At 47.5% G+C, this 24,516-nt stretch overlaps 1 protein-coding gene across 1 annotated transcript in view; it reads right to left on the bottom strand.

Annotated features, from left to right (window-relative positions):
* Positions 1–238: 238 nt before the first annotated feature.
* The window catches only part of HS6ST2 (heparan sulfate 6-O-sulfotransferase 2), a 107,828-nt gene continuing 83,550 nt past the window's right edge, over positions 239–24,516 (bottom strand). The window contains exon 2 of the mRNA XM_020795843.3: positions 239–4,160. Coding sequence (XP_020651502.3) covers positions 3,461–4,160 — 700 coding nt within the window. The 3' untranslated portion in view covers positions 239–3,460. The remainder of the gene's footprint in view (positions 4,161–24,516) is intronic.

Here is a 24,516-nt window from a genome sequence, read left to right as displayed (position 1 = left end):
TCATGCAAAAAGCGCCTACTGAATCCAGGCTGCAATCCTATTGCTGCTTACCTAGGAGTAGGGTAAGAAGTCAATGGGGTTTAATTCTGAGCAGACACGGACAGGCTTGGTCTGAAAAGGAGGCAGACTTGGGTGTCCTTTGGTTTCCCTTGGCCGCTTCCCACCTGATCCTCTGAGCATCGCAGATGATCAAGACCGTCGGTGCAAAAGGAGCCTCCTTAAGAGGCGTGGGGAGAAAATGGGACCTGTTATAGCTGAGAAGATACAACCACCAAATTGAAATTCACAGCTGTTCTCCTTAGGATGCCAGGTAAAAAAAACCCTGCGGTTTGTTCAGGTCTCGCTGTAATCATCACGTGTTTTTGCATAGAGATTCACACAGTCCAAGCATCTTAATGCGGGTGGCTTTTGGCCTTTCCAGGTACTCTCCTTTGAGAAGAAGAAAATTAAGATAGAATTACCTGTACCTGCTCTTGATGGGACTCAGTGTTCTTGCAATACATTAGAGGACCGTTCAAAATATTCAGGACTATTTTTTTCCCCAGATGCCTCTCACACTCTTATTTTAGATGCATTTTAGCTGGAAGAAGACTGTGCCCCAGGCAGCTTTTTTTCCTGTTTTTGAAGCCAAGCATTGCTTCTTCTCAGCGACAAGATTCGAGGTCCCTCGTGGGCAAGAGACAAGGCCATCACTTATGAAGTTCCACTACTTTGGAGGTAAAGGAACGTGAGTTGGACACAGCTAATCCTTGGCCACACACAAAGCAACTCAAGGAGTCCAGATGTACTCTCTGCGCGCCAGGTCAGAGGAGTGTGCAAGGCAGCGGACACATTTCTAGATTCATTGGATCACAACTTCCATCATTCACTGTCTGGGAGGTAGTCCGATGTCTCAGGAGAGGACCAGGTTGCAGACAGCTGGCATAAGCTCTCCGGTCCTGTAATGGTGCTTGCCAAAGTTACTTCCAACGGGAGATAACATCTTCCAGAATTTGGCTGTGTTGGGAGAGATTTTTTTTTTTTTTTTTTTTTTTTTTTTTTTTGCAGTTGCAGCCGAAAAAGGCATCTCTGTACAACCACCACCTCCCTCAAGGAATGGGTTTGAGAAGGACTCTTTCAGGAGAGCCACCATGGCAGATTGTACTAGCTTGTGATAAACTAATGATCTGATTCAAGATAAGCTGGAACCCTTTTCCTACATTCTTCTCTCTTCTGATTTTCTGGTTTGCAATTTAAGAGCAGAAAAATGGATGGCGAGGTGAGGCGTCTCCAATTCTGAGGGAGCTCCTGAAATAATTGGCCCGTTATCGAAGACAGTAATTAAAGTTTTATTGTATCAGTGCTATCGTTAAAGAGAAGGACAGATGTTTTATGCACCTATGGTTGACTCTCACCCTCAGTATTAAATGTAGCTTCTTTCCCCTTGATCTTCGGTTATCATCTTTTGTCTAACCTTCTCTTAAAATGGGGTTAAAGAGATGGCTACTGTTTTTCTCCAGATTTTTTTCAGAGGCAATGTTTTATTCCTTTAATTCAAAGGTGAGAGACTTGGGCAGGCCAAAGGGCCAAATGTTCACCCCCTAGCATCCTCCGGAGGCCAGACTAGGCTTGGAAATGGCCAAAATAAATCCCAAATGTGCAAAAACTGAATTTGAAGCGAGATCCTGATGCAACTGTTTCCGACGCATGGCTGGTGTCCCGTTCCTTACACACGCACGTGAGGTTTGTGCAACTATTGTATGATGCTGAAAAGGATCGCAGTGTAAGGATGATGCATTCTGTCAGGTCCGTTTTCTGCGAGTCCCTAAAATCTGCAGGTCTCTGAAGATGGTAAACAAAGGACTGCTCAAATGCCAGATCAGGCCAAAAAAACCCAAAACAGAGTGGGCAGACAACCAGCCACAAGTTCAGGCAAATCGCCTGCATTTCCTCAAACGTTCTGCTGCAAATACTCTCTTTAATGGGGGAAAAGTCCAATATAACAAGAGACAAAATGGTGAGCTCTGCTGGGTTCAGAGTGATCAAATCCAGTTGCGGGAATGGGGAAGGAGAGAGTTGTTAAAACCAAGCAAGAATGCATGTGGAATATTCCATTATTTTGGAAATGCTCCACAAACATCTACAGAGATCGGAAACAGGATCCACAGCCTTTTGACTGAGACAGGCGCCTTACAGGTACAGTAATTCTTCAGAGCATCTGTACGCCATCCCCGAATCTGCCATGGCTCTGGAGAGAGAGTAACTGGGGAGTGAGGGGGGAGGAAGGCTTCCCTTTTTATTTAAAATTGAACTTTGGAATCAAGGTGTTTGCTTCTCACACCCCTGCTTCCAGTTAAAGCATCTCAGCCTTTAAAACAAGGTGTGGCTTGGATTTTAAAAGGAGAATACTCTGGTTTAGTTTAAAACAAAGTAGCTGAAGAGGGCCTGCTGTGATTTAAACAGGGAGGGGGGGGGGAAGAGAATGGGTTGTACATGAGCATTCATCAGCCCCACCAGCAGGCCTGTGCATGGGGACGATGGGTGGTGTAGTTCGACACATCTGGAGGAGGACCCTAAAGGCAATCTGCCCATTTTGTCCCTTACTCGTTACGTCTGGTATCAAACCGAATCAAACTCGCACTAACCACGCCAGCCGTTGACCCAAGAGAATATTAGGACAGAGGAAAATGTTCGTGCCCATACCCGTGGCGCGCGGCACAGTTTTCTGTCTAAGACTATAAAGTTCTGGCTGTTGGCCATCCCTCTTCTTTATCTTACTGCCCAGGTTGAGATGGAATATAAGCAACAACGGATTCCTAGCCCATCACCTTGAATATTGGATCTCACCTGACGTGGGAAGATGGCAGGTCAGGCCAGGTTGGCCCTTGGGTGGGAGATGGCTAAGGAGTACCTGGGACCTCCAGGAACAGCTAGGGAAGAATCCTGCTTGCCATCAAAGAGTCTTAGCTGCCAGTCAGAGTTGACCACATAGGGCTAGATAGAAGGCATCTCCCCATGTTCCTAGTGGAACAAGAGTCTGTAATTTTCCATACAGAATATGGCCCCAGGGGTCTCCTCCACCCACACCATCATCTTCCCATCCTGAACACCTCCCCTCCACCTCGCAAATGGTCACCCTCCCAACGGCACCCCAGGGTGTTACTCACTTCTCGTGCGACCATGTCTAAGACCTCCCCTCGGTAGTTTTGCTGCTTTGCCTGACAAGCCAACCTCTTTTCCCCCCCTTTTTTTGAAGGGACAGACCCGAGACACACAGAGATTAAAAAGTTAACCCATGGACGACACGACATTTAATGCAAAAAAAAAAAAAAAATGGCGGCAAAGATGGCTGAAAGAGCCCCTTGTGTTTCTGAACCGCCCTCGGTGACGGGCGGTTCTCCCGACTCTCCCATCCTGCCTGACTCCACAGTTCAGTTCGGGCTTTCGAGTCCGCGCTGCGCTTGAAGGCCTCCGGCTCCCATTATCGCCACTGCTCCACGTGCCCTATGTAGTCCGTTGTGGAGTTTGGGTTCCCCTGCTCCTTGTTGTGAACCTGCTTCGCCCGCCACAGCTTCCTCTGCTCCTGGCGCTTCCTCCTGGCTTCCTGGTGCTCCTTCTGCCTCATGAACTGGTACCTCTGCAGGAACAAATCTTTTGCATAATCGTAGAGTTCCATATCTAAAAAATTGAGGGCCTCGATGCGCTTCTGGGTCTCCCCGTCAATGTCTACGCTAGAGGCCCTTGTGCTGTTGTACTGCGTGAACGGCGAGATGAAGTTCATGTTGAAGGTCTTCTCGAAGAGATACTGAGTCTTGCGCTGGAACTCGGTCAGGCCGAAGAAGGCCATGCGCTTCAGGTTCTCCTTGGCGCTGTCGAGGAGGACTTTGTTCCGTTGGTCCTCTGCCATGACGGACAAGTTGTAACATCCCACCAAGCTGAGGTCAGCCAGCATGCGCACCTGGCGGTTGTTGGCCAGGTTGTACGGGCAGTCCATGAATTCTTGGAGAGAGCAGCCGGACCAGTCGTCCCCTGAGTAACAGCTGGGCAACTCTTCCGACGTCGGCGATCTCCCGTCACAGACGTGCAAGGAGGCTTTCCACGTGGCTCCTCTTTGGACATGCCGCCATTCGCTCAAGTAGCGAGAAACTGGGTCCCGAAGGATGGTGATGTAGTAGAAATTCCTGGAGAGAGAGTAGAGGAAAAGGCACAGAGTTGATTAATAAGGGTGTGTACACACACACACACACACACACACACACACACACACACACACACACACACACACACACACACAGAGAGAGAGACAGACAACGTCATTATCATTTAGCAATACATTTAGGGAAGATTAGCTAGATGGAGTTCAGAAATTGATGTGTTCTAGTTTTATTGCTATAATGACCACTGCAGCTTACAAAGACATATAATTGGGTCCCCATAGCTACAGCGGTTCAATTCCAACTGCCCCCTCTCTAGATTCTGAAAAAAAAAGCTATTTTATTAACGAATGCTACACATAGCATGGTCTTCACTCCCTCCAGTGGCCTGCCCTGGTAACTTCATCTTTAGTAATATACATTTCAAGGATTTTTCTTTTAATAATTTTAATATTTTCAGACTGTGGATAAGTGAATCAGTGGATACAGATCCTGTGGATGAGGCAGTTCTACTATAGCTGCATTATCTGTCCCACTATGTTGTTGTTGTTTTGACTAGAGCCACTCTCTGGGTGGTTTACAACAGTGGTTCTTAACGTGGGTGATAATGCCCCCCAGGGGGCGATTTCATTTTTCAGGGGGGCGGTAGAACGAAAAGGGGCGGTGTGGGGGCGCTGGAGCAGAAGGGGGGTGGTAGGGGGGCGCTGGAGCAAGCCAAACCTGTGAAGATAGCTGCAGCCTTTTTACAGTGTGCATGAATATATATTTTCCTCCGATTTCAATTTAGTTTCAGACTTTTTGTCTTGAAATTTTTAGTTCCTGCATTTGTTTTTATGCCCTTTTTATATTTCATCTTGCGTCTTAAAATTCACTTGCAACTAAATCATTAAATGTTACTTTTTGGGGGGCATTTCATTTTCTTGGAATTTAATTTTGTTTTCAGGGGTCATTGGATTTAAGCGTCTTAAATAAATAAATAAATAAATAAATAAAAGATGAGGGGGGCGATGATAACTTCCTCAATGGCTCAAGGGGGCGTTTCTTTCAAAAAGGTTAAGAACCACTGGTTTACAATGTAATTGTGCAAGGAACACTTTGCCTATTAGCCATGTTGGCAAAATTAACGGGTGGGAGAAAATAGACCATGACTGAATATATGTATAAATTTAGAGGACATGTATTTACACTTTGTGTAAATCTACCTGAAGATGTAGATTTTGATCCCCTACTCACATAAATCCAATAGTTTTTAATGATATCCCCTCTCTTCCATGTAATTTTGCCCATATAATGATTACAGGGTACCCCTACCTTTCTACATTTAAAACATTTTTTAAAAGAAAAGGCACAGTATTAGTGACCGTTATTTTGTTCTGCAAATACACTATTATGCCTTCATTATTCACTGCAATTAATGTTTTAAAGGTATTGGACTACTCTTCCTATTGTTGCTGCAGTACTGGAATTTAATACTGAATGTGTACGGCAGCTGGGGAGTCAGACAGCATAGGTAACATCATTGCATGCAACGTGCTATTTCCAAGATCTAGTCTAGGATATATTCAAAATTAAATCATAGTAACACAACAGTGAGAACACTACAATGGCTGGGATCCTATTGCACATGTGTGTAAAAGCTGATGACATCATCAACTGCAGACTTCAGTCTTTAATTTAGGCTTTTCTACCTCCCCACCCTTTTCTCGAGGTTCCGGGGCTCCCTTTTGACCTGGGGAAATCCTTAAGAGTCTCGACACACCAAGGGAGAGCCTTTAATATCTGAAAACTGGTGCTGGTGCTCTCATTTCTGGGATCAGGACCCCAGTGGAGGGCAATGTTCAGGTATTAAAGCCTATCTATCGCACCCTCCCCAGTCCTGAGGCTCCCAAAGGCTTCCCCAGGTGGAAAGGACAATCCCTTGGGGATTACAGTTGTCAGAATCTAGTCCAAAACCCTTCATTTCTCTAAACTTTTCCCAAACCAATGCAGGCAACCAACAGAGCTAAGTTTCCGGGAAGAAATAAATCAAATCATCCATCTTTTCAAAAAGCCCTGGAGGAAGAGGAGTGGGATCGAGTAGAAAAACATGAGAAAGAATTGTTTTGCGAGCAGTCCTGCATTACAGATCGGGATCAAAACATGTTATCCAAAGCATTCTGTGCTGAACCGCACCAAACCGGACCAGACCAAAAAAACACCAGTGGGAGCAGGGAGTGGAAAGGATAAATCCTTAGCCCCGTAGAAACCACACAAAAATGGTACTTGATAGCGGCTCTGGGGACTAGCGGTGCCGGCTGTAAACATATGCACTCAAATGTCACCGATTCCTGTTGGGGATGAACAGCTGTGACTCAGAACAGAGACAGAGAAGCAAAGCGCACTGCTGGAAAACATGCCGACGGTTGTGGTCGGCACCCGGTTGCCCTTTGCGCGTCGTCAGCACATGGGGGCGGGTTGGATCCTGCAACCACTGAGGAAGACACCAAAGGCGCAACCTTCTTTCCATTCTAGACTCTCCTGAGCCCCACGTGGGGTTGCAATGTAGTTTTGTTCTGTTATATTATAACAACAACAACGTACCGTCAAGCGAATTCTGACTTATGGAGACCCTTTGCAGGGTTTTTTCAAGTACAGATGTTTAGTATTCCCTTCTTCTGGGGTCACCATGTTAGTTTGGGAACTTCAGGGGGGCTGGATCTGAATCCAACCCTCTTCAGAGCTGAAAGTGGCCTTCTGAAATGTCCGGAGCTCACATCCCCTTTTCCCACAATGAAACCACTGGATAGCTTTCCAGCTCCTTCCTGCTTTTCTCTTCTCACCTAAACATCTCTCCCAGGGCTGATCTGTTAGGCAAATTCTGAGCATTTCTGGTCCCAAATATTTATTTGCATTGCTAGCAGAGGGAATGTGTACAGTTTCCAAGCTAACGGAGGTCTTTTCCGCTGCTGCCACCCCCCTCACCACCAGCTACCAAAATGCACACCACCCCCAAGAAATTGTCCGAAATTAAATTTGATCCCTTCGGCCGGAAGAGGTTCCCTGTCTTGGTTTTGAAGGAGTCAAGAGAGGAAACATCACCCAGACTGGATGAAGAAAATCAGACTTGATTTACGAAGGCACCAAGACAGAAAAGGGCTGACAAAGGACAGGGCTGACCCCAGCTCTCTTGCCGTCTGAGGCAGGGACATCCACATGCGGTCTCTGTCTCCAGGTTCCCTCAGACTCAGCCCCTGTTTCAACCCGTCCCCATCATGGCTGCCCAAATGACTTTTTCTGAGGAAGGACCTCCAGAGAGGCTGGCATTGGGGCCTGGCTCCCTCTGGGGGAAGCGAGGTGGCTGACTTCTCCACACAAGGTAGAGAACGGGCCGCCATTTTGGTTGAGACCCTCTGGCTGGTCTCGTGCTGTGGCTTTGCCACAGAAGCACATAAGTCCTTCCAGATCAGTTCTTTGGCGTGAACGGAGGCCACGTGCCGTTCCTCAATTCCTCCACCTAAGACTGAAGGGGGTTCACCAAGGCTTTTGAGAGGTGCTGGATTGGGAGTATTGCATTTAATGCATTTTTCCAGCGTTAAAGTGAAAATGCCATGGCTGTCTCTGGATCCAGACAGAATCCCATACAAGGAAAACGACCATCAATTGCAGTGGCGTTTAAATGTCTCCATCTTTTCTCTACTGGTCCCTCCCTACACTCAAACACGCCGCTAGATGTCACTGTTTCACAGAAAATGGCAGCTAGACGGATTTCTATACACGGGTCCCATCAGAAGCCACTAGGATACCCCCCACAAACCCGCAAGAGCATTTGTGAGATGTCTACCCTTCTCATATTTTAAAGTATGCCGTGAAAAATGTGCATGAACAAAGGGAAAGAAATGAGCGATCTATCTAAGCCACTGAGCCAGGATAAGAAGGTCCAGATAAACCAAAATGCAGGTTATGAAGCTATTTCAATTATCAATACAGGTTATTTTATTGTTGGCCACACTTATACCCTTGCCTCTTCTCCAAGGATGCATGCTTTCGAATGGTTAGGTTGACAGGAGCTGGGACAAGCGATGGGAGCTCACTCCGTCGCGTGGATTCGATCTTACGACTGCTGGTCTTCTGACCTTGCAGCACAGAGGCTTCTGCGGTTTAATCTGCAGTGTCACCACGTCCCTTAAAAAAAAACTTATTGGGGGACTGTAATTCAGAAGAGACGTGACAGCACAGAACAGCAGCAAAATACCCAGCACATGAACACTCCCTTTTTTCATGCACTTTTGCAAATCTTTATCAGGGAAATACAGGTTGCGGCTACTGTATGCTCTTTGCAATGTGTACCTGAGCTATGATGGTCACAAGACAAACAAATGAAGGAACATTTATAAGCAACATGTTTTATGCAGAAACATCGGAGGAGACCTTCTACACTGGTTCCTCTAAGTCATTACTCCCACCTTTGGTTGGCAGTAATGTTTTCCAAAGGTTGCAAGCAGGATTCTCTCCCAGAGCTCCTTGGAGATGCCTAATCTCCCATCCAGGTGCTAACCAAGCCCGACCCTGCTCAGTCTCAGAAACCGACAGCGGCTGTGGTGTGGAGGGTGGGGTAGAACATTTTGAAAGGAACCGCAGAATCTCTGGCATGAAATCAGCATTTCTACAAGCCTGAAGTATGCGGCCGGACCTGCAGAACCTTGTTTTTACTTTATTTTGGGCATCTCTTTGCAGCCAAGGGATCTGCAGAAGGGACCGCCAAAGGTCACTGCGCTAATCAATGAGAAGGGAGGGTAGAGAAGGAAACAACCCCCCGAGCCAGAATCGATGCTGGCAACGTGCGTCTCATCATAGCTTCCCAATTCTCTTAACCTTTCCACTTCTATAATCTCAGGTCGCATGTTATAACATCAAAAGTGATTCGGCAATGGCCGCATGAGTCTGCTCTGGCACCAGATAAACTAACAGTCCTGTAGCATTTTTAAAGCTCACTGGCTTTTATTTTATTTTTTCCATATGATTTCATGCGTCCAAGCCCAATTCTTCAGATGAATGGCTTTCTAACGCTGACGACTGTGGCGCTGGACGAAGAGAAGGACCGGGGTGTCTAGCGGGAGAGACCTACTGGTAGATCCAGAAAACGAACAAAGTGTACCCATTCTTTTTGCAAAGATAGCTGTGGCTCTCCAATAAGAATCTCTCAGCGCCAAGGACGGCCTTAGCAACGGACATGTCTTTCTCAAATCCCTCTAGAAATGGCTGAGAGTGCGGGGAGATTTTTCTAGCTAACGGTTGCCTACGCTATGATGAGACGTTTCAGATGAGATTTTTAAAAAAAAAACACAAAGGAACACCCAAGAGAAATGTTAATTTGAGGATTGAGAGAATGTCTCCAAGGAACAGGCGGAACAATACAGACCCTTGAGCAGTTGTGATGGGTGTAGGCAGAGCTGTACATGTGGAGCGTCTGCTGTGCAAAGAGGATGCCAATTAGCAGTGGAAGGAAATGTTAACAAATGTAACAAATAAGAATAAATAACTCTTTTATGGTGTACAGTTCTCCTCCACCACCACCCCAAAATCCATGTACATGTCTATCTATAGGCACAAGAAAGCAAATTTACTGATGAGAGCTGGACCTTAAGGAAAGCTGACCGCCGAAGAATTGATGCTTTTGAATTGTGGTGCTGGAGGAGGCTCTTGAGAGTCCCCCGGACTGCAAGGAGAACAAACCTATCCATTCTGAAGGAAATCAACCCGGAGTGCTCCCTGGAAGGACAGATCCTGAAGCTGAGGCTCCAATACTTTGGCCATCTCATGAGAAGAGAAGACTCCCTGGAAAAAAAGACCCTAATGTTGGGAAAGTGTGAAGGCAAGAAGAGAAGGGGACAACAGAAGGCGAGATGGATGGACAGTGTCATCGAAGCGACGAACACGAATTTGACCCAACTCTGGGAGGCAGTGGAAGTCGGGCCTGGCATGCTCTGGTCCATGGGGTCACGAAGAGTCGGACACGACTAAACGACTAAACAACAACAAACAAGTTATACTCATCTCTGTTGCAGAGTTTTGAATTTCTGGTCCGATCCTATTTCGTTATGCAATATAAATACAGAGACTCACAAGGAGAAAGAAACAGCCTTTGCTTCCATTCCAACCCACACGATGCAGCTAGAATGCTGTCTCTACTGCAAGGGGCTTAAGACACTCATAAAAGCTCTGGTTTGAAGCTATGAGCCATTAAGGAGAGGGCGAGAAAAAAGAGGCATTATTGGACTCCATGGCCTTACGGGCCCCTTCCAACTTCATTATTCTAGGATTCTGTGATTGACAACAACAATGTGAATGAGTTATGACCAGTAAAGAGATTAGCGTAAGCAGCCATGATCACTGGGAACCACTTGAGCTAATGGTCTCAAGGGGTGGACCCACATCTGCAGCTCACCTACACAGATGGAGACCTCTCATAAGGCACCGAAGGGTGAGCGTTGAGAGAGCGCCCCTGCTGGTGGCTGGGGGAACTTCAGAACGCAGCCCAGCCTTGCCACCAAAGCAGAAAACTTAAGTCTGCAAATGCACACCGCTGGTCTCTCAAAGCAGCTACAAAGAATTGCTTTTTGGGTTGCAATCAGATAGTTCAGCAACGGGTGACCGGAGGGAGCCCCAGAAGAGCCGCCCTTTCCAGTACGCAGGGCCTTAACAAACAAGAAACGTGCCTCATTTCCAACTCTCCACCTCCTACAAATCTTACTGCCTCATTGATTAATAATGCGGTACATAAAGATTTCATCTGGCATTTGTAAGGGGGGGGGATGCAGGGGCGGAGGAAACCCCCCGCCCGGAGTGATAGATGGCGGAGGCAAATCTATTTTGCCAAGTGAAAAGTTTGCTCTCGGAGAAAAATTTGGAGCTTTGACATTCAGGGGAATTACAGTCATCTGTAAAACACGATTGATGCGCTACGGCTAACATTTGCATTCTTGCAGCGCAGCCCCAACATCGAGGTAGGAGAGTCTATGTCGCAGGCTTCCAAAACTAGGATCTCTTGGGTGGAAGAGGCATTCTTTGACACAAAAGCCTTGCGGATGTTCTGCAATGCCAGCGTGGGCACTTCCATCAGCCCACTGACCCCCACGGTCAGTAGTAAATTAGTCCAAAATATACCGGGAGGAAGAAGGGCTGGGTAAAATCAGGCTGGTTCCATCCATGCTGAGCTTCCGGCAGGCAGCCAAAACTGTATCCTCCCTACAGGCCTTTGGTCTCTAGTGCTGGCTTTAAAAATAGCAATTAACATCTGTTTTTAAAGGATGCTCTTCTTTGTTTGACTGTACACTGCTTTGAGAGTCCAGAAAGCAGTCAATAAATGCTTTGAATGAATAAATAAGGCAAGAGGAAGCTGCATTCCTAAGATAAACACCGTCTTCCATATACTAAGTTGGTGTTGTATTATTTTCCTCTGCTATGGTAATCTGAAGGCAGCAGGAAAAGAGGAAGAGCAAATACGAGATGGACTGATGCCCTAAAGGAAGCCATATATCGGACATGGTTTGGTGGCATGTAACAACAACAAACCCCTAATTTCAGCAATATTCCCTCGCCCATACTAGAAAAATCCAAAATGAGATTTGGGTCATAACTTTTAAAATGATCCTCAAAAGGGTAACTTTCAAGTCCTCTAGACTTTTTCTCAGGCTTGGCACCCCAAGGCCTGAGAGGAGAATGAAATGGAAAAATCCAGATGTTGAAGACACAGGACTCCAAATTACAGCACAAACTTGAAGAGCCAGCTTGAGTGTGACAAAATTATCAGGATTCCCCCTAAAGCAGTGATTCCCAACCATGATTCCCCAGATGTTCTTGGACTACAACTCCCAGAAGCCTTCATCATGAGTTGTGCTGGCCAGGATTTCTGGGGCTTGTAGTCCAAGAACATCTGGAGGGCCAAGGATGGGAACCACTGCCCTAAGGGCTGTAAAATCGGTGGTCTTCTTCCTCACCGTCGAGAAATACAACCCACTGGCTTCTGTTAACACATCCTGTCTCCCATTGCTGACTAGGAGCAGAAGTGCTGAGAAACGGGGCAATCTCCCTACTCAGGGCGTGATCACACAGGGAAAAAGATCACCATTTAGCTTGCTTGTGGAACAGTCTGGCGGGACTCATTTCCTAGCGGTGACACAACGCACAGAGAAACGCGCTTCAGCCTGACCTCAATCCATGCCCGAGCTTCGATCCAGCTGTAGGATTTCTGTTTTTTTTTGGGGGGGGGATTGGATAGATTCCCCAGCAGACGGAAGAGCCGCTTTCCAGGAGAGATGGCTCCCTGCAACGCCGACCCTTCCGGTGCCACCTGATCTGCATCCTTCCCATCCTCTGATCGCCCCCGCCGATGGCACACGAGGCCAAAACCAATCAACTCCAAACCCTGCAATCAACTCATAACATGAGCGGTGCCATGACAGAAATGTCGTTCCGGAGAGACAACAGGGAGGCGAGAGAGTGACAGACTCACAGAGCGGTGGACCATTGTCACGGCGCACCTGGGAAGCATAATTAATGCATCAAACGCTAATATATTTGCAGCCTGACGATGCAAGTTGAAGGGAATGATAGGCGAGGTATTTTCGCAGACCCCAGCTTCCTGTAATTTTCATTTCAGCTCCCAACGATTTCATTTAGCACAGCCGGAGAGAGTTCGACGGGAGAGCTGGCATCAATTGGAAAAGACCGAGCGCAGCCTTTACCCACACAGGCCCTCCGGTATTACCCAAGTAATGGAAGGGGATTCTCGTTTAATTGAATTGGAAAGGCAACACATATTAGCTAAGGAAACTTAATCAGCGCAATAAAATTAAAATGGGCCAGTCAGACACCCCATCCTGATTAAGTCGCCCGCGCAAACAGCCTGGCAATCATTGCTAAGCCTCGCGGTGTTAATGATCTAAAGTCACTCGGTCTCCTCCAGGAGGAAGTTGGGATTTTATTGCAGACAATTAGAATATTTAAAACCTGGGTTTCTCACAAGACTAAAGCTTCCTTCCACAGCTGAGCCCCGAGCTTCTCGCTCCTCCTAGGAAGACACCCCGGCCATCTTGTGGGCAGCCTCTGGGTGGCCATGTGTGGGCTCGATCCATCGAGACAATCAAGAGTTCGTAGAAAGACAGAGAGAGAGAGAGATGCTTTCTGAGTCTGTAATGGCCGGGGACCTGCAAAATAATTACCTGCTTACACCTCGTGTGTTCCTCGTCTCTTTCATCCTCTCCATTTTTAAGGCACTGTCCTGGGGCTACTAACTACCATTACAACGAAGGAAGCCGAACCAAGATTTCAAAGAGTCTGCGTAGGAGCAAGGCCCTGCAGAGTGACGAGTATCTTTTCCACAGACTGCTGGGGAGCCCCACTGCTTAGAAAGGAAAGTCTCTCTCTTCCTCTCTCACGTCCGCAGCTGTGAAATCGTCATCTTTGGGGCATCCCTTCAGTGGGGTTCGAAGGCTACCTCCCGACTCATTTCAAAGATCCATTACTTCAAAGCATCAGCCGGGTGGGTCTCGCCTGTGATTTCCACTGCTTAAGCAGGGACCCTGGTCCGTCTCCTTCTAAATAATGCCAGCTTGGGTTCAGGACTTTGGAAGGGAAACAACCCCCCACCCTGTTAGCCCACCTGCCAGTCCTCAAAGCCTCCAGCAAAAAAAGAAACAAAAATTAAAGGTTGGAAACCCAGACTGGCCTCATTATGGCTTGAAGGCTCAAGGACCTTCTTTGGGAGCTGATTTGGGCTTTCCTGCAAGATCCGTGCTTCAACATACGACGACGGGGATCCGGACTAGAGAGTTTCTTTTCGACACACCTTCAGCAGCGTGAGCTGCATCTGAGCCACTGCCGGCTCGAAAGAACTGAAGAAAGAAATAATGATGCCGGAATATCAGGGCTAAGTGAGATTTCACAGTGCCGAGCCTTACCGAGCCTTGTGGTCTGGAAAGCTACTAAAATCGGCTACAAGGCAGCCTAAGGCACAAGGAACTCATTATAGAGAACAAAGAATCTTATGTCTTCTTAAAGACAACCTCTAATCCACCCAAGCTTTTTGGGGACAGCAGGCCTTCTCCTCAGATGCAATGGGTTTTGTCCGAAGGCTCATTATTTTAAAAATGTACGCATCTATGTGCTTGTATACTGCCCAATTCATACCCTTGCATAGCGCTAGGCACTGCTCTGGGTGGTTTACAATCAAAAGTAAAACAGATAATATAATATGGTATCACAATAAAAAATCATCAATAAGAGATTAAGAAATAACCAAAAATAGTCAAAAGCGGATCTAATCAATCTAAAATTTAACCAAAGAAGGTAATTGTTGTTGTTTAGTCATTAAGTCGTGTCCAACTCTTCGTGACTCCATGGACCACAGCACGCCAGGCCCTCCTGTCTTCCACTGCCTCCCAGAATTCGGCCAAATTCATTTTGGTAGCTTCGGTGACCCTGTCCAACCATCTCGTCCTCTGTCGTCCCCCTTCTCCTCTTGCCTTCACACTTTCCCAACATCCAAGCATCAATTCTTCGGCGGTCAGCCTTCTTTATGGTCCAGCTCTCACTTCCATACATACGATGGCAATACAAAGTGGCAAAAATATGTCTAGGCTCACAAGTGAATGCCCTTAAAGGCATCTATGAAGAAGCCTAGTCTTGAAGGCTGATAGAGACAGGGCCTGGCCCAGCTCAACCATTCCATAAGAATGGTGCTACAGCCAAGAAGGCTCAATCTCTTGTTGATGTCTTCTCGGCTTCTCTTGGTGTGGCAATCCATAAGAGCAAGGGCCTACGAGGATCAGGTGGCATGCGCTGATGATTTTGGGTTAAAGTGCTTTGATAAGAACAAATGACAAGCTGTCTGTAATTAATTCCTTCCCTGTAATGATGGTCTCACAGAGTCATAGCCTAATGGAGTTGGAAAGGGTCCATAAGGCCATCAAGACGACCAACTCCCTGCTCAGATCGAAGTAGACCTTACAGATAGTTGTCCAGTGTTCTCTTGAATGCCTCCCTCTTTGAATGTGTTCTAATTTTTTGGCATCCTTCTTGGAGTGCAGCATCCAGAACTAGCACCTCATGCAATTTGGAGGCTATACTTCTGTTAATGCATCCTAAAATCGCATTTTGTCTTTTTTGCACCTACATTGCACTATAACGAAATTACATGACAAATTGCAACTTAAAGAGGGACGTGTTTGCTCCGTTTTCTGTCCAATGGAAGCCTGGGAACTGAGAGTACTGGGTTCAAATCGCAACAGAGAGTTGGGAAACACTTTCCGGAGCATTGCCTGAGAAGGAAAGATTGCTAGGTAAGTACAGATCGTATTAACAAAATGCCCCAAAATGGTTGTTTGTTTGGACTTTGGCTGTGCAATTTGGGAGTTGTAGTCCCCAAAGCAAAGGTCTGGGGTTTTGAATTGCTACAAGACAGCTTCCCACACCCTTAAGCTTTATGCTCGCCAACAATCCTCCAGTCTGGTTACCCCCCTCGCCAAACAAACAGTTTAAAGACGTAATGCACTCCCCTGCATTGGGTTATTTGAGAAAACGGGGTGGGGAGAGAGATGCCCATCTGACATTTTAATTATCAAGTACAAATGTTACTGCAAGCAAGCAAGGAAACAGATGGTGCTCTGAATTCGCTACAACGACGGGGCTGGCGTTCCCCTGACAAATTTTACTGCCTACTGATCATCAAGCACGAGGTCCTGACAGCCATCTCCCTCCCTTCCTCCCCTCCTCTCCTTCCTTCCTTCTTTCCTCCCTCCCTCCCCCTCCCCTTCCTATGATTTTACTCGTCTTTTTCCTTAATTTATGAAGAGACCTGTGAAAAATCACTGTTTCACAGGACAACTGCTCCCCACAACACTGCGACTGGCATTCGTGGAGCCGAAAAGCTACTTTTCCAAGCCTTGTTATGAAGCAGGAGAGCCGGATCTACTGACTAGCGCCATGCTTCCCCACCTGGGGGTCCCCAGATGTTCTTGGAACAAAACTTCCAGAGGCCTTCCCCGGCAGCTGTGCTGGTCAGGATTTCTGGGACGCTGTAGACCAAGAACGCCCGGGGACCCGAGGTTGGGACTGACTTAGAAGGAGGCTCAGCTGGGACCGGCTGGCAATCGGAAGACAGAGTACCCCGTTCCAAAACATACAATGGCCGGCATGGTAGATCTAGATATCAGAAGACTCCACTGCCATCTTCTTACCTTCTCTCCAAATGTAAACTGAGCACATGTTAGGGAGATGGTCCTCTTGAACCTTGACTTGCGTACATACATGGTGCGGACACCGTAATCTATGCACACACATGCTAGTACACCTGCAGTGCCCATTCTCGTCTTTTGGTGGCCATGCAGGTGGCAGGACCAAGGTGGGAACGAGGGAGGGCCACTCCTTTCCCCTCTGCATATTTGCTATAGCTCAGATAGCAGACATCCAGCAAAGAAGACCCTCTAAGCCCAATCTCTGCCCACCCCTGTAGTATCGCGCTCGGACGCACAACTTGGGTAAAACCCAAGACATGTGCTATGCCACATGGAGCCTGAGGCAGAACATGAGCCAGAACACAGGCGTCACTGGATTGTTCAGGGACACGTGTTCCAGTTAGCCATAGGCTAGACTACTGCGATATGTTCAATCTGGGGCTGCCCTTGAAGCCGACTTTGTTTTAAGAGTCAACCTGGCTGCTGTTGCATTCCACTTCCCTTAATCCCTGGCCACCCACCTCTCCTGCCACAGATAATCTCAAGCACGTATCAACTGGCCCATAAGTACTTCTGCATGACCTTGACGTTTACATCTCGGCGAGAGAAGCTCAATTAACAAGCTTGTTTACTACCTAGCGGCCCTTCGGGGGATCCTTCTGTTTACCTGCCTCGTGACTCAGAGGAGAGTTTAGCATCCCCGTGTCACACCTCTGCTTTCGCACTCTTCCCCTGGAGGCCCCAACATCCTTCTGTTCCTGACGAAAAGATCTAAGCGGGCTCTCTTGGAGGTCTACCAAGTACAGGGGCTCCGACTGTCTGCGGGGGGCCGTCTGCAGGAGCATCAAGGTTGCCGTTTTTCATTCTCTGGAGGTGGAGATATTTTTTGCCAAATATAGCTCCAGCTGGAGTCGGCGGCTGGTTTAGCCTTATTTTATTAGTATCTGCCGCTCTCCTCCTAGGCAGCGAGATAATTTAGGAGCCAAGGCGTAAAGAGACAACATAATTATAGGTTCCTTAAGAGAATACACTGGGAACATTCTGGATGTGGAAAACTCCCAAGAATCTGCCAGCAAATGTTATCTGAAAGTGGAAATAGAATATGAAAAAAAAAGGATTCTGTGATCAAAAATGCTGGTTTGAAGGACTTTCCTTTCATTGCTAAGGCAGATTTCAGCCCGTCTCTCTCTCTCTCTCTCTCTCTCTCTCTCTCTCTCTCTCTCTCTCTCTCTCTGTGTGTGTGTGTGTGTGTGTGTGTGTGTGTGTGTGTGTGTGTGTGTGTATATATATATATATATATATATATATATATATATATATATATATATATATATATATATCTTTTGCAAGTGTCTCTGGCTGATGGCGACACTGCACTATGGGCTCTATAGCCTGCAGCGATTGGACACGCCACTCATACTGTTACTGATCAAACATTCATGGAGCTATCAATTGACATTATTCTTGGGTGTGCTTCATTCCAGAGGTAGAACAGTGATTAGGCAAAGACCACAAAAGCAGTGTAGCCTAGAAGGATCAGCGACCAGAATAGTGTCTCAGAAAGAAAGGCGAGATCAAACAACACCAGCGGCTACTACTGCCAGTATAGGTATCTGGAGAAGCAGCGTGGGTAGTAATTAAGAGCACTGAGTTAGATTCAAATCCCGACCGAATCATGAAAAGCTATGGTTGAGATTGTCCCATGTATTTTTTTTCTCACCCTAACCTATTTCATGGACTGTTATGAGGATAAAGTTAGAAAGAAAGCTAGACTTGTTGCTTTTTTACTTATTGGAGAAAAGGTAGAATATAAATGCAAGTTGATGCTGCTGCTGATGTGCTGTCAAGTCAATTCTGACATAGCAGAGAATACTCAGAAGCAGTTTCCCATTCTCTGTTTCTGGGGGGGGGGATCCCGGAGGACTACGCAGCTGGCCCAAGGCCCCCCAGGCTGCCTCTTTTCCCTGGAGGCGCCCGGGGGGGGGGATCAAACTCCCAGCCTGTGGCTTCAAACGAATCAATATTTTAGTCCAGCAAAGCTCACGTTAAGCTTCACAGTGAAATCTGTGAGCTTGATCGATTTTGACTCGAGAACCCCAAAAAATCTACACCGGGAGCCCAAAATGGCGGAACGCCCTCTCTGTGTGTTTCATTTTTAATGGCGCCATTTCCCTTTCATTATACGTGATCGCTCCGCGGACCCAAATGGAAAGGATTGGCATTTAAAGGAAGTTGCAAGGAAGAAAAGTTAATCTCCACATACATGGGGGCCTTTGGTGAAAGGCCCCCTTTCATCATCACCAATGCAAGTGTAAAGACCCACAAAAGGAAAACCCTCGTTTGGCTCCCGTCACCATGGCGACACATTATCCAGCAGCATTCAGCACAAACTTTGTCTGGGAACTCATCCCAGTCCAAAATGCGTGCTAGTTTTTCTCTCTCGGAAAGCTGATAGGGGCATCTTTCGCCCTTAACTTTGCTCCTGAAAAATCAGCCTTCTTCAACGAGGAGATTGCAGCCTCCGCTGGAGGAGAGACACCATTATCATCCTTTACTTTTAAAGAGGTTGCAAGGGCTTCTGGGAGTTGAAGTCCAACCCTTTTAGAAGGCCGGACGGTTGTCCTAGATCCCCATGTGATAATTCCTGTTTCTCTGAAACACCACTGAAGCCCAGAGGTGCTGCGATCACATTTTGGAAATCTAGGAAGGCCGTAAAGAAGAGTTGGTGACCGCTGCCTCCCTTTTTCGTAGGGTCTGTCTTGCTTCTCATGTGTAGCGTGCAGAAGGGCACGGTTGGCAAAAGAGGGCATCAATCCTATTAGCTGAGAAGCTGCCCTTGCTATTTTGTGTGTGGCATTGTTACGTCCTGTATTCATTGATTCGCATGCCTCCGATTTTGAGAAAAGGGAAGAGTGCATTTCAACACCAGAGCTCAACATCCTAAATCATGAATTCCTAAAACATACAGGCGGTTTACACTTGTGATTTAGGCTTGCCGTAGCGTTCCTGATCGCTGGATTAGAACCCCGACGGGGCTCTGCTATTCTTCACCTCCTCCGTCGTTGCCCAAAACATAACTCAGGGGAAGAAGGGTCACGTTCTTTATCCACAGCTGTGCCGGATGGGCAGGGATCGGAACGCAGCCCTTTACGGTTCTGCCTGCCGAGGCTGCGTGGCCAGGCAGCGTCTGCCCGGCGGCTCCTAATGGAATTACCTAATTGGAGGCATGTCCTATAAATCTGAACAAATTGGATTCCCTTGTCATGTGCTATTCAATCAAAATGGGAAGGAATATTCCGTGCTTTGATCTGCAGTAAGCCAGGGAGAGGAAGAAAGAAATACAGAAAGGGTGAGAGAGAGAGCGACAGAGAGAGAGAGCACATTCCTAATATTCCACTAATATACTGTAATTATTAGGAAGAGGTTGCTGTTATTGTTGCATGCCTTCACGTCACCATCCAATTTATGGCGACCTTAGGAATGCGTGACCTCCAAAATCTCCTGTCCTCAACTGCCCTGCTCAGGTCCTGCAAACCCAAGCCTGTGGCTTCCTTTCGGAAGTCACTCCATCTTCACTTCCTTCTGGAAAAAAACTGAGATTTTTACAGGGGTGAAAAAAAAATACTCCCCGCACATATTCATGCCTGTGCTGTCAGTCACTTTGGGCGTGCAATTCCCGGGAGCTGTACAGCAAGGACCTCCCTAACAGTGGCATCAGGACCCACTGATTCACTTAGCCACTGCCTGAAAATACCAATTTTTTAAAAAAACAACAACCCAGAAATGCATATCTATAGATTTTCCAGGGTGTATTTATCAAAACTGGCCACTAGGGGGAGATCATGCAATGTGTAGCATTGCACATTTTGCACCATTCACAGGTAGGGATTTGGAAACAATCCCCCCTGCAGATACTGCAGTCCTCCAACCAGCGATTTTCCCGAGCTCTACCTGTTCTTCACTAGACCCAAGGAATGCTATCTGAGGCTGGGAACATCACAAAGTGGGATGTGAAGGCAACCGCCCATTTCTGCTGTCGCTGCCCAGTATTTGGCATTCAGTGGTAGACTGCAGCTGCATGTGGAGGTTCTAGATGGCCATCAAGCCTACAATTGCCCTCTTAAGCAGCCCGCCGAGGCACTCAGGTACCGTGTTGAATGTTAAATTCCACAACTATTGTACTCTCTGTCTTTGCTCCTTGGAAACATCCCAGGTCTATTAAAAGATCGGCTGTCCTCCTTCAGTTTTTATTTTTGTTTGAGAGGGAAAAGAGACTGAGGAGGTGGGTGGGTTGAGCCATTTTGAAAACACCTACAAAACCAATCACCCATCATTCTTGAAAAGGAGAGAGGGGGGGATCCAAATGGAAAAGGTGTGACTAATAAACTTTCCGAGAAGCCATGCTGTCAGAGATGTACAAACAAGAAATTCATCAAATAACAAAAAAGGTATACTCTTCCCTCTCTCTCTCTTTTAAAGCAAGGGAGCACTGTTTATAATTAGTTTGCTCTCGTCTTTTGGAGGGCAGGGATAACAGCTTACCTCTATAGAATCCTAATCAGGGCTCATCAAAGATCCTTAAAAATAAATCAATATCTGCTCTTGGCAGGATGAGTTAATTAATACCAGAGTGTTCCTCGGCACTGCCTTCCCAGGTGTCAGTCTTGCCACTTTAAGTGTATTTCTTTTCGAATGCTCAATTATTATTATTATTTTTTTAAAGTTCTGCTCAAGGGCCTGATCCTGGGTTCAAGGTCCCCTCAAGGATAGCAAAGAGCTTGGGGTGGGGGGATCCAGGTCCCCCAAAATGGAACTTCCCACAATTCAGGTGATAAACCGTCACTAGGCTACAACTAGTCTCCTGCACATGCCAAATCCACTTCCCAAGGAAACTGGCACGTCAGGACATGAAACCCAGTGTGGACCCTTTGCCTTGACACTCTATCTTTCTATGTGCGAGGATCAGAGGGAGGGTTTGGGCCTAGGAGGAACATTCGGCCCTCCAAACACCTCCACCACCATCACGGTGCAAATTAGCCTCAGGAGGTGCCCAGATGAGGCTGGGTGTTCAAGCAAGAGAATTCTCTGCATAGCTGTTTCTTTGCACGCATTGACTGGCCAAAGCAGCAAAGGTAACACCGTTGTGATAAACCATCCTCAGCCTCCAGTGGCAACTGCTGACTCCCATTTCAGTTGTGCTGGCAATCCACTCCAGGTTTTCCTCTGCAGTTTAGAGAAGCTATGAGATGCGGAACGCTAGCACCGTAATGGATTCAGCACCTTGGAGAGTTCTCCTAAAGTGCAGCTCCTCTGAAACTGAGAGTCTGTGGGCTTTGCTGGATGGCCATGCCCCTTGCTCATTCTTTGGTGTGGATCTGCCCTCTTCCCACGCCTCTCTGAAGCCACCCCCCCTACGGGCAGCAAGAGCTTTTGTCTAAAGCAGGTTCTCATGTCTGCCCCCACCGACCTCTGCAAGAAGGCCTTCAAGACCCTCTGCAACACTGAGGCTGTCCCTCTGGCCAATCCCCATCCCTGGAACAGGTGAAGCCATGGATCCAATGGTTGAACTCACTGCAACTTCACAGGTTACCATGTCTACAACTGCTACAAGGCGCAAGCAAGGTACGGTGCCAGCAATGCAGGGAAAGACAGGACACCAACCCCTCAAAGACGCCTTCAAGTTCTGCAGCCTGCCCTTTTCTTCCGAAACAGTGGCAAGAGACCTCAGGATGGGTCTCAGACAGAATCGCCAATGGGCCTGCCCTGTGCAGGGCCACTGTCTCCGACTGGGTCCCTGGACATGCACGTAGGGGCGTTCCACAGCCCTGCCATCGAAGACCCATCTCAACTCCAAGCAAGGTGGACCTGCTGTATACCAACCCCCACACTCTACCCTTGACCTCTGCATCTCATTTCCCAGTAGTTAACAAAACAACATGGCCGAAAAGCGATTACCAACCCACCGTCAAGCTCTGGGCTGCCCAGGCAGGTTTGAACTTCTCCACCTCCGGTCTAAGATCCTGAACACTAAGAAAACCAAGGCTGGCGGGCAGAGAGAAAACGGAATGGCCATGCACTGCAAACAAACTGTGACACATACAGAGTACGGCAGGAATGAGGAGGAAGAGTCGCTCCTGTTCTTTAGGAGCACCTCCCGACTGATTTAAGAGCGGAAACAAAGAGATAGTCCAAGTACATTTGGAAATGTGCCCATTAGAGGCATACGATGGTACAAAGAGGATGACATTATACCTGCAGCCTGTTTTGACAGCTCCTTACAGGTTGGGAGTTCACTTCCTTACTTTGCCTCCTTGAGAGGGGCTCATCCTGAACTCTTGTGGGGACCCAGTCATTACTCCCAGAACGCTTGGGCCAGAACCCAGTGGTTAATTCCCACTAGGTCTAAGCCCACTGAATCAACAGAACTTTGGTGCGTGAATAATAATAGCCATGTGCTGTCAAGTCAGTTCTCACTTATGGAGACCCTTTTCAGGGTTTTCCAGACAGAGAGTACTCAGAAGTGGTTGACCGTTCCCTTCTTCCGGTGGCATCCTCAGACCGGGCATCTGGCCCAAGGCCACCCGGGCTGGTTCTGCTTGCAGGAGGTGCTACAGGGAATCTAACCTGCCAGCTTTGTTAAGTGAACGCTTACATAAATCCTACTGATTCAATCTAGCTGGGATTTCTAATCCATGTCAGGCCTGTGTGTGTTAGAACAGTAATAGACACACTTAACGGAAGCCTCTGGGAACGGAGGTTCTCCTCAAAAACCTTGACAAGACCGTGCCTCAACAAAAGCATTCAAAAGTGGATTTAAAAGAGCAACACCCCTGAAGGTGAACGTCCAGTCAAAAACTCCAGTTGGAGAATCAACAACTCCAAAAGGGCAGCAGTTTCAGCCGTGGCCTCTCTGGCATTGCTCACCCCAGGTTATCGGATGAGTAACCTGGACTTCGTCGGGCAGAATGTGTGGAAGAAAAAAAAAAGGGGAAAATTAGGATTGGGGAGGCTGGGTTGGGAACAAGATAAATGGGTTGGAGGCACAAACAAGCCCTGGGATGGCCCGCTTAAGGCCCTCTGTTCCGGACAATGGGGAGAGGTGAGGGTGCGTTTTCAGGGCAAATTGACCTTATGGGAACAAGATGCCTGTACTTTGTGAAGCACCACTCTTCACCATAGCCCTACCCTTTCAACTCCTTATCAGCTCCAGGGCCCAGGGCTATCTCTCGTGGCTGCTTGATGCGGCTTTTAGCTTCCCAAGGAGCTAAAAGGGCCTTGACGTGGAACTGCGGTGAGTGGTCTGGCGACCACACTCTTCAATTGATCTGTCCGGGCTCCATTAAAGAGGTTTTACTGTAAATGGAAAGTGCCAGGGAGAAGACGCTGCTGCAGAACTCAGAGCAAATGCTCTGGTTGCAACACTTGAGTAGGCCGGTACAAACCAAGCCGTTCTGCTGCCCACCCAACTGTCTTGGTGTCCCTGAAGCTTGACGAGTGAGCAAAGAGGGCATTCTGCAAACGATACCAGGACAGAACTGTTGGATTGCTCAGTGGTTTAGTTCTGCAGTTCGATCCCCCACTGGGCCTTCTTGACAGGGGTTGGACTTGATGATCCATAGGGTCCCTTCCAGCTCTGCAGTTCTTTTTGTTGTTGCTTAGTCGTGAAGTCATGTCCGACTCTTCATGACTCCATGGACCAGAGCACGCAAGGCCCTCCTGTCTTCCATTGCCTCCCGGAGTTGGGTCAAAGTCATGTTGGTCTCTTCGATGACACTGTCCAACCATCTCGTCCTCGGTCGTCCCCTTCTCCTCTTGCCTTCACACTTTCCCAACATCAGCGTCTTTTCCAAGGAGTCTTCTCTTCTCTTCTCATGAGTTCTAAGATTATTCTATTTGCAGTCTGGGCAATAAGTAAGTCTTAAATGTGAAGAACGCTAGTGCTCTTGTTTTCATCGATTTGGGTTGTCTCAAAAGGGCAAGACACGGACGTGGAGAAGTTGGAAGACCCCAAAGATTCCTTACTTGCAGAGTGAGGGGAGGATCTTAGAATCATAGAATCAAAGAATCGTGAAGTTGGACGGGGCCTCAAAGGCCATCAAGTCCAACCCCCTGCTCAAGGCAGCCATCCCGGTCTTCTCCCTCCCATCATGGTGTTCGCCCTTTGCACGAAA

Source organism: Pogona vitticeps, chromosome 11, assembly GCF_051106095.1.
Source record: "Pogona vitticeps strain Pit_001003342236 chromosome 11, PviZW2.1, whole genome shotgun sequence".
NCBI lineage: Eukaryota > Metazoa > Chordata > Lepidosauria > Squamata > Agamidae > Pogona > Pogona vitticeps.
The sequence above is the reverse complement of the archived record's forward strand: the minus strand, read 5'-3'. Positions and strand labels throughout refer to the sequence as shown.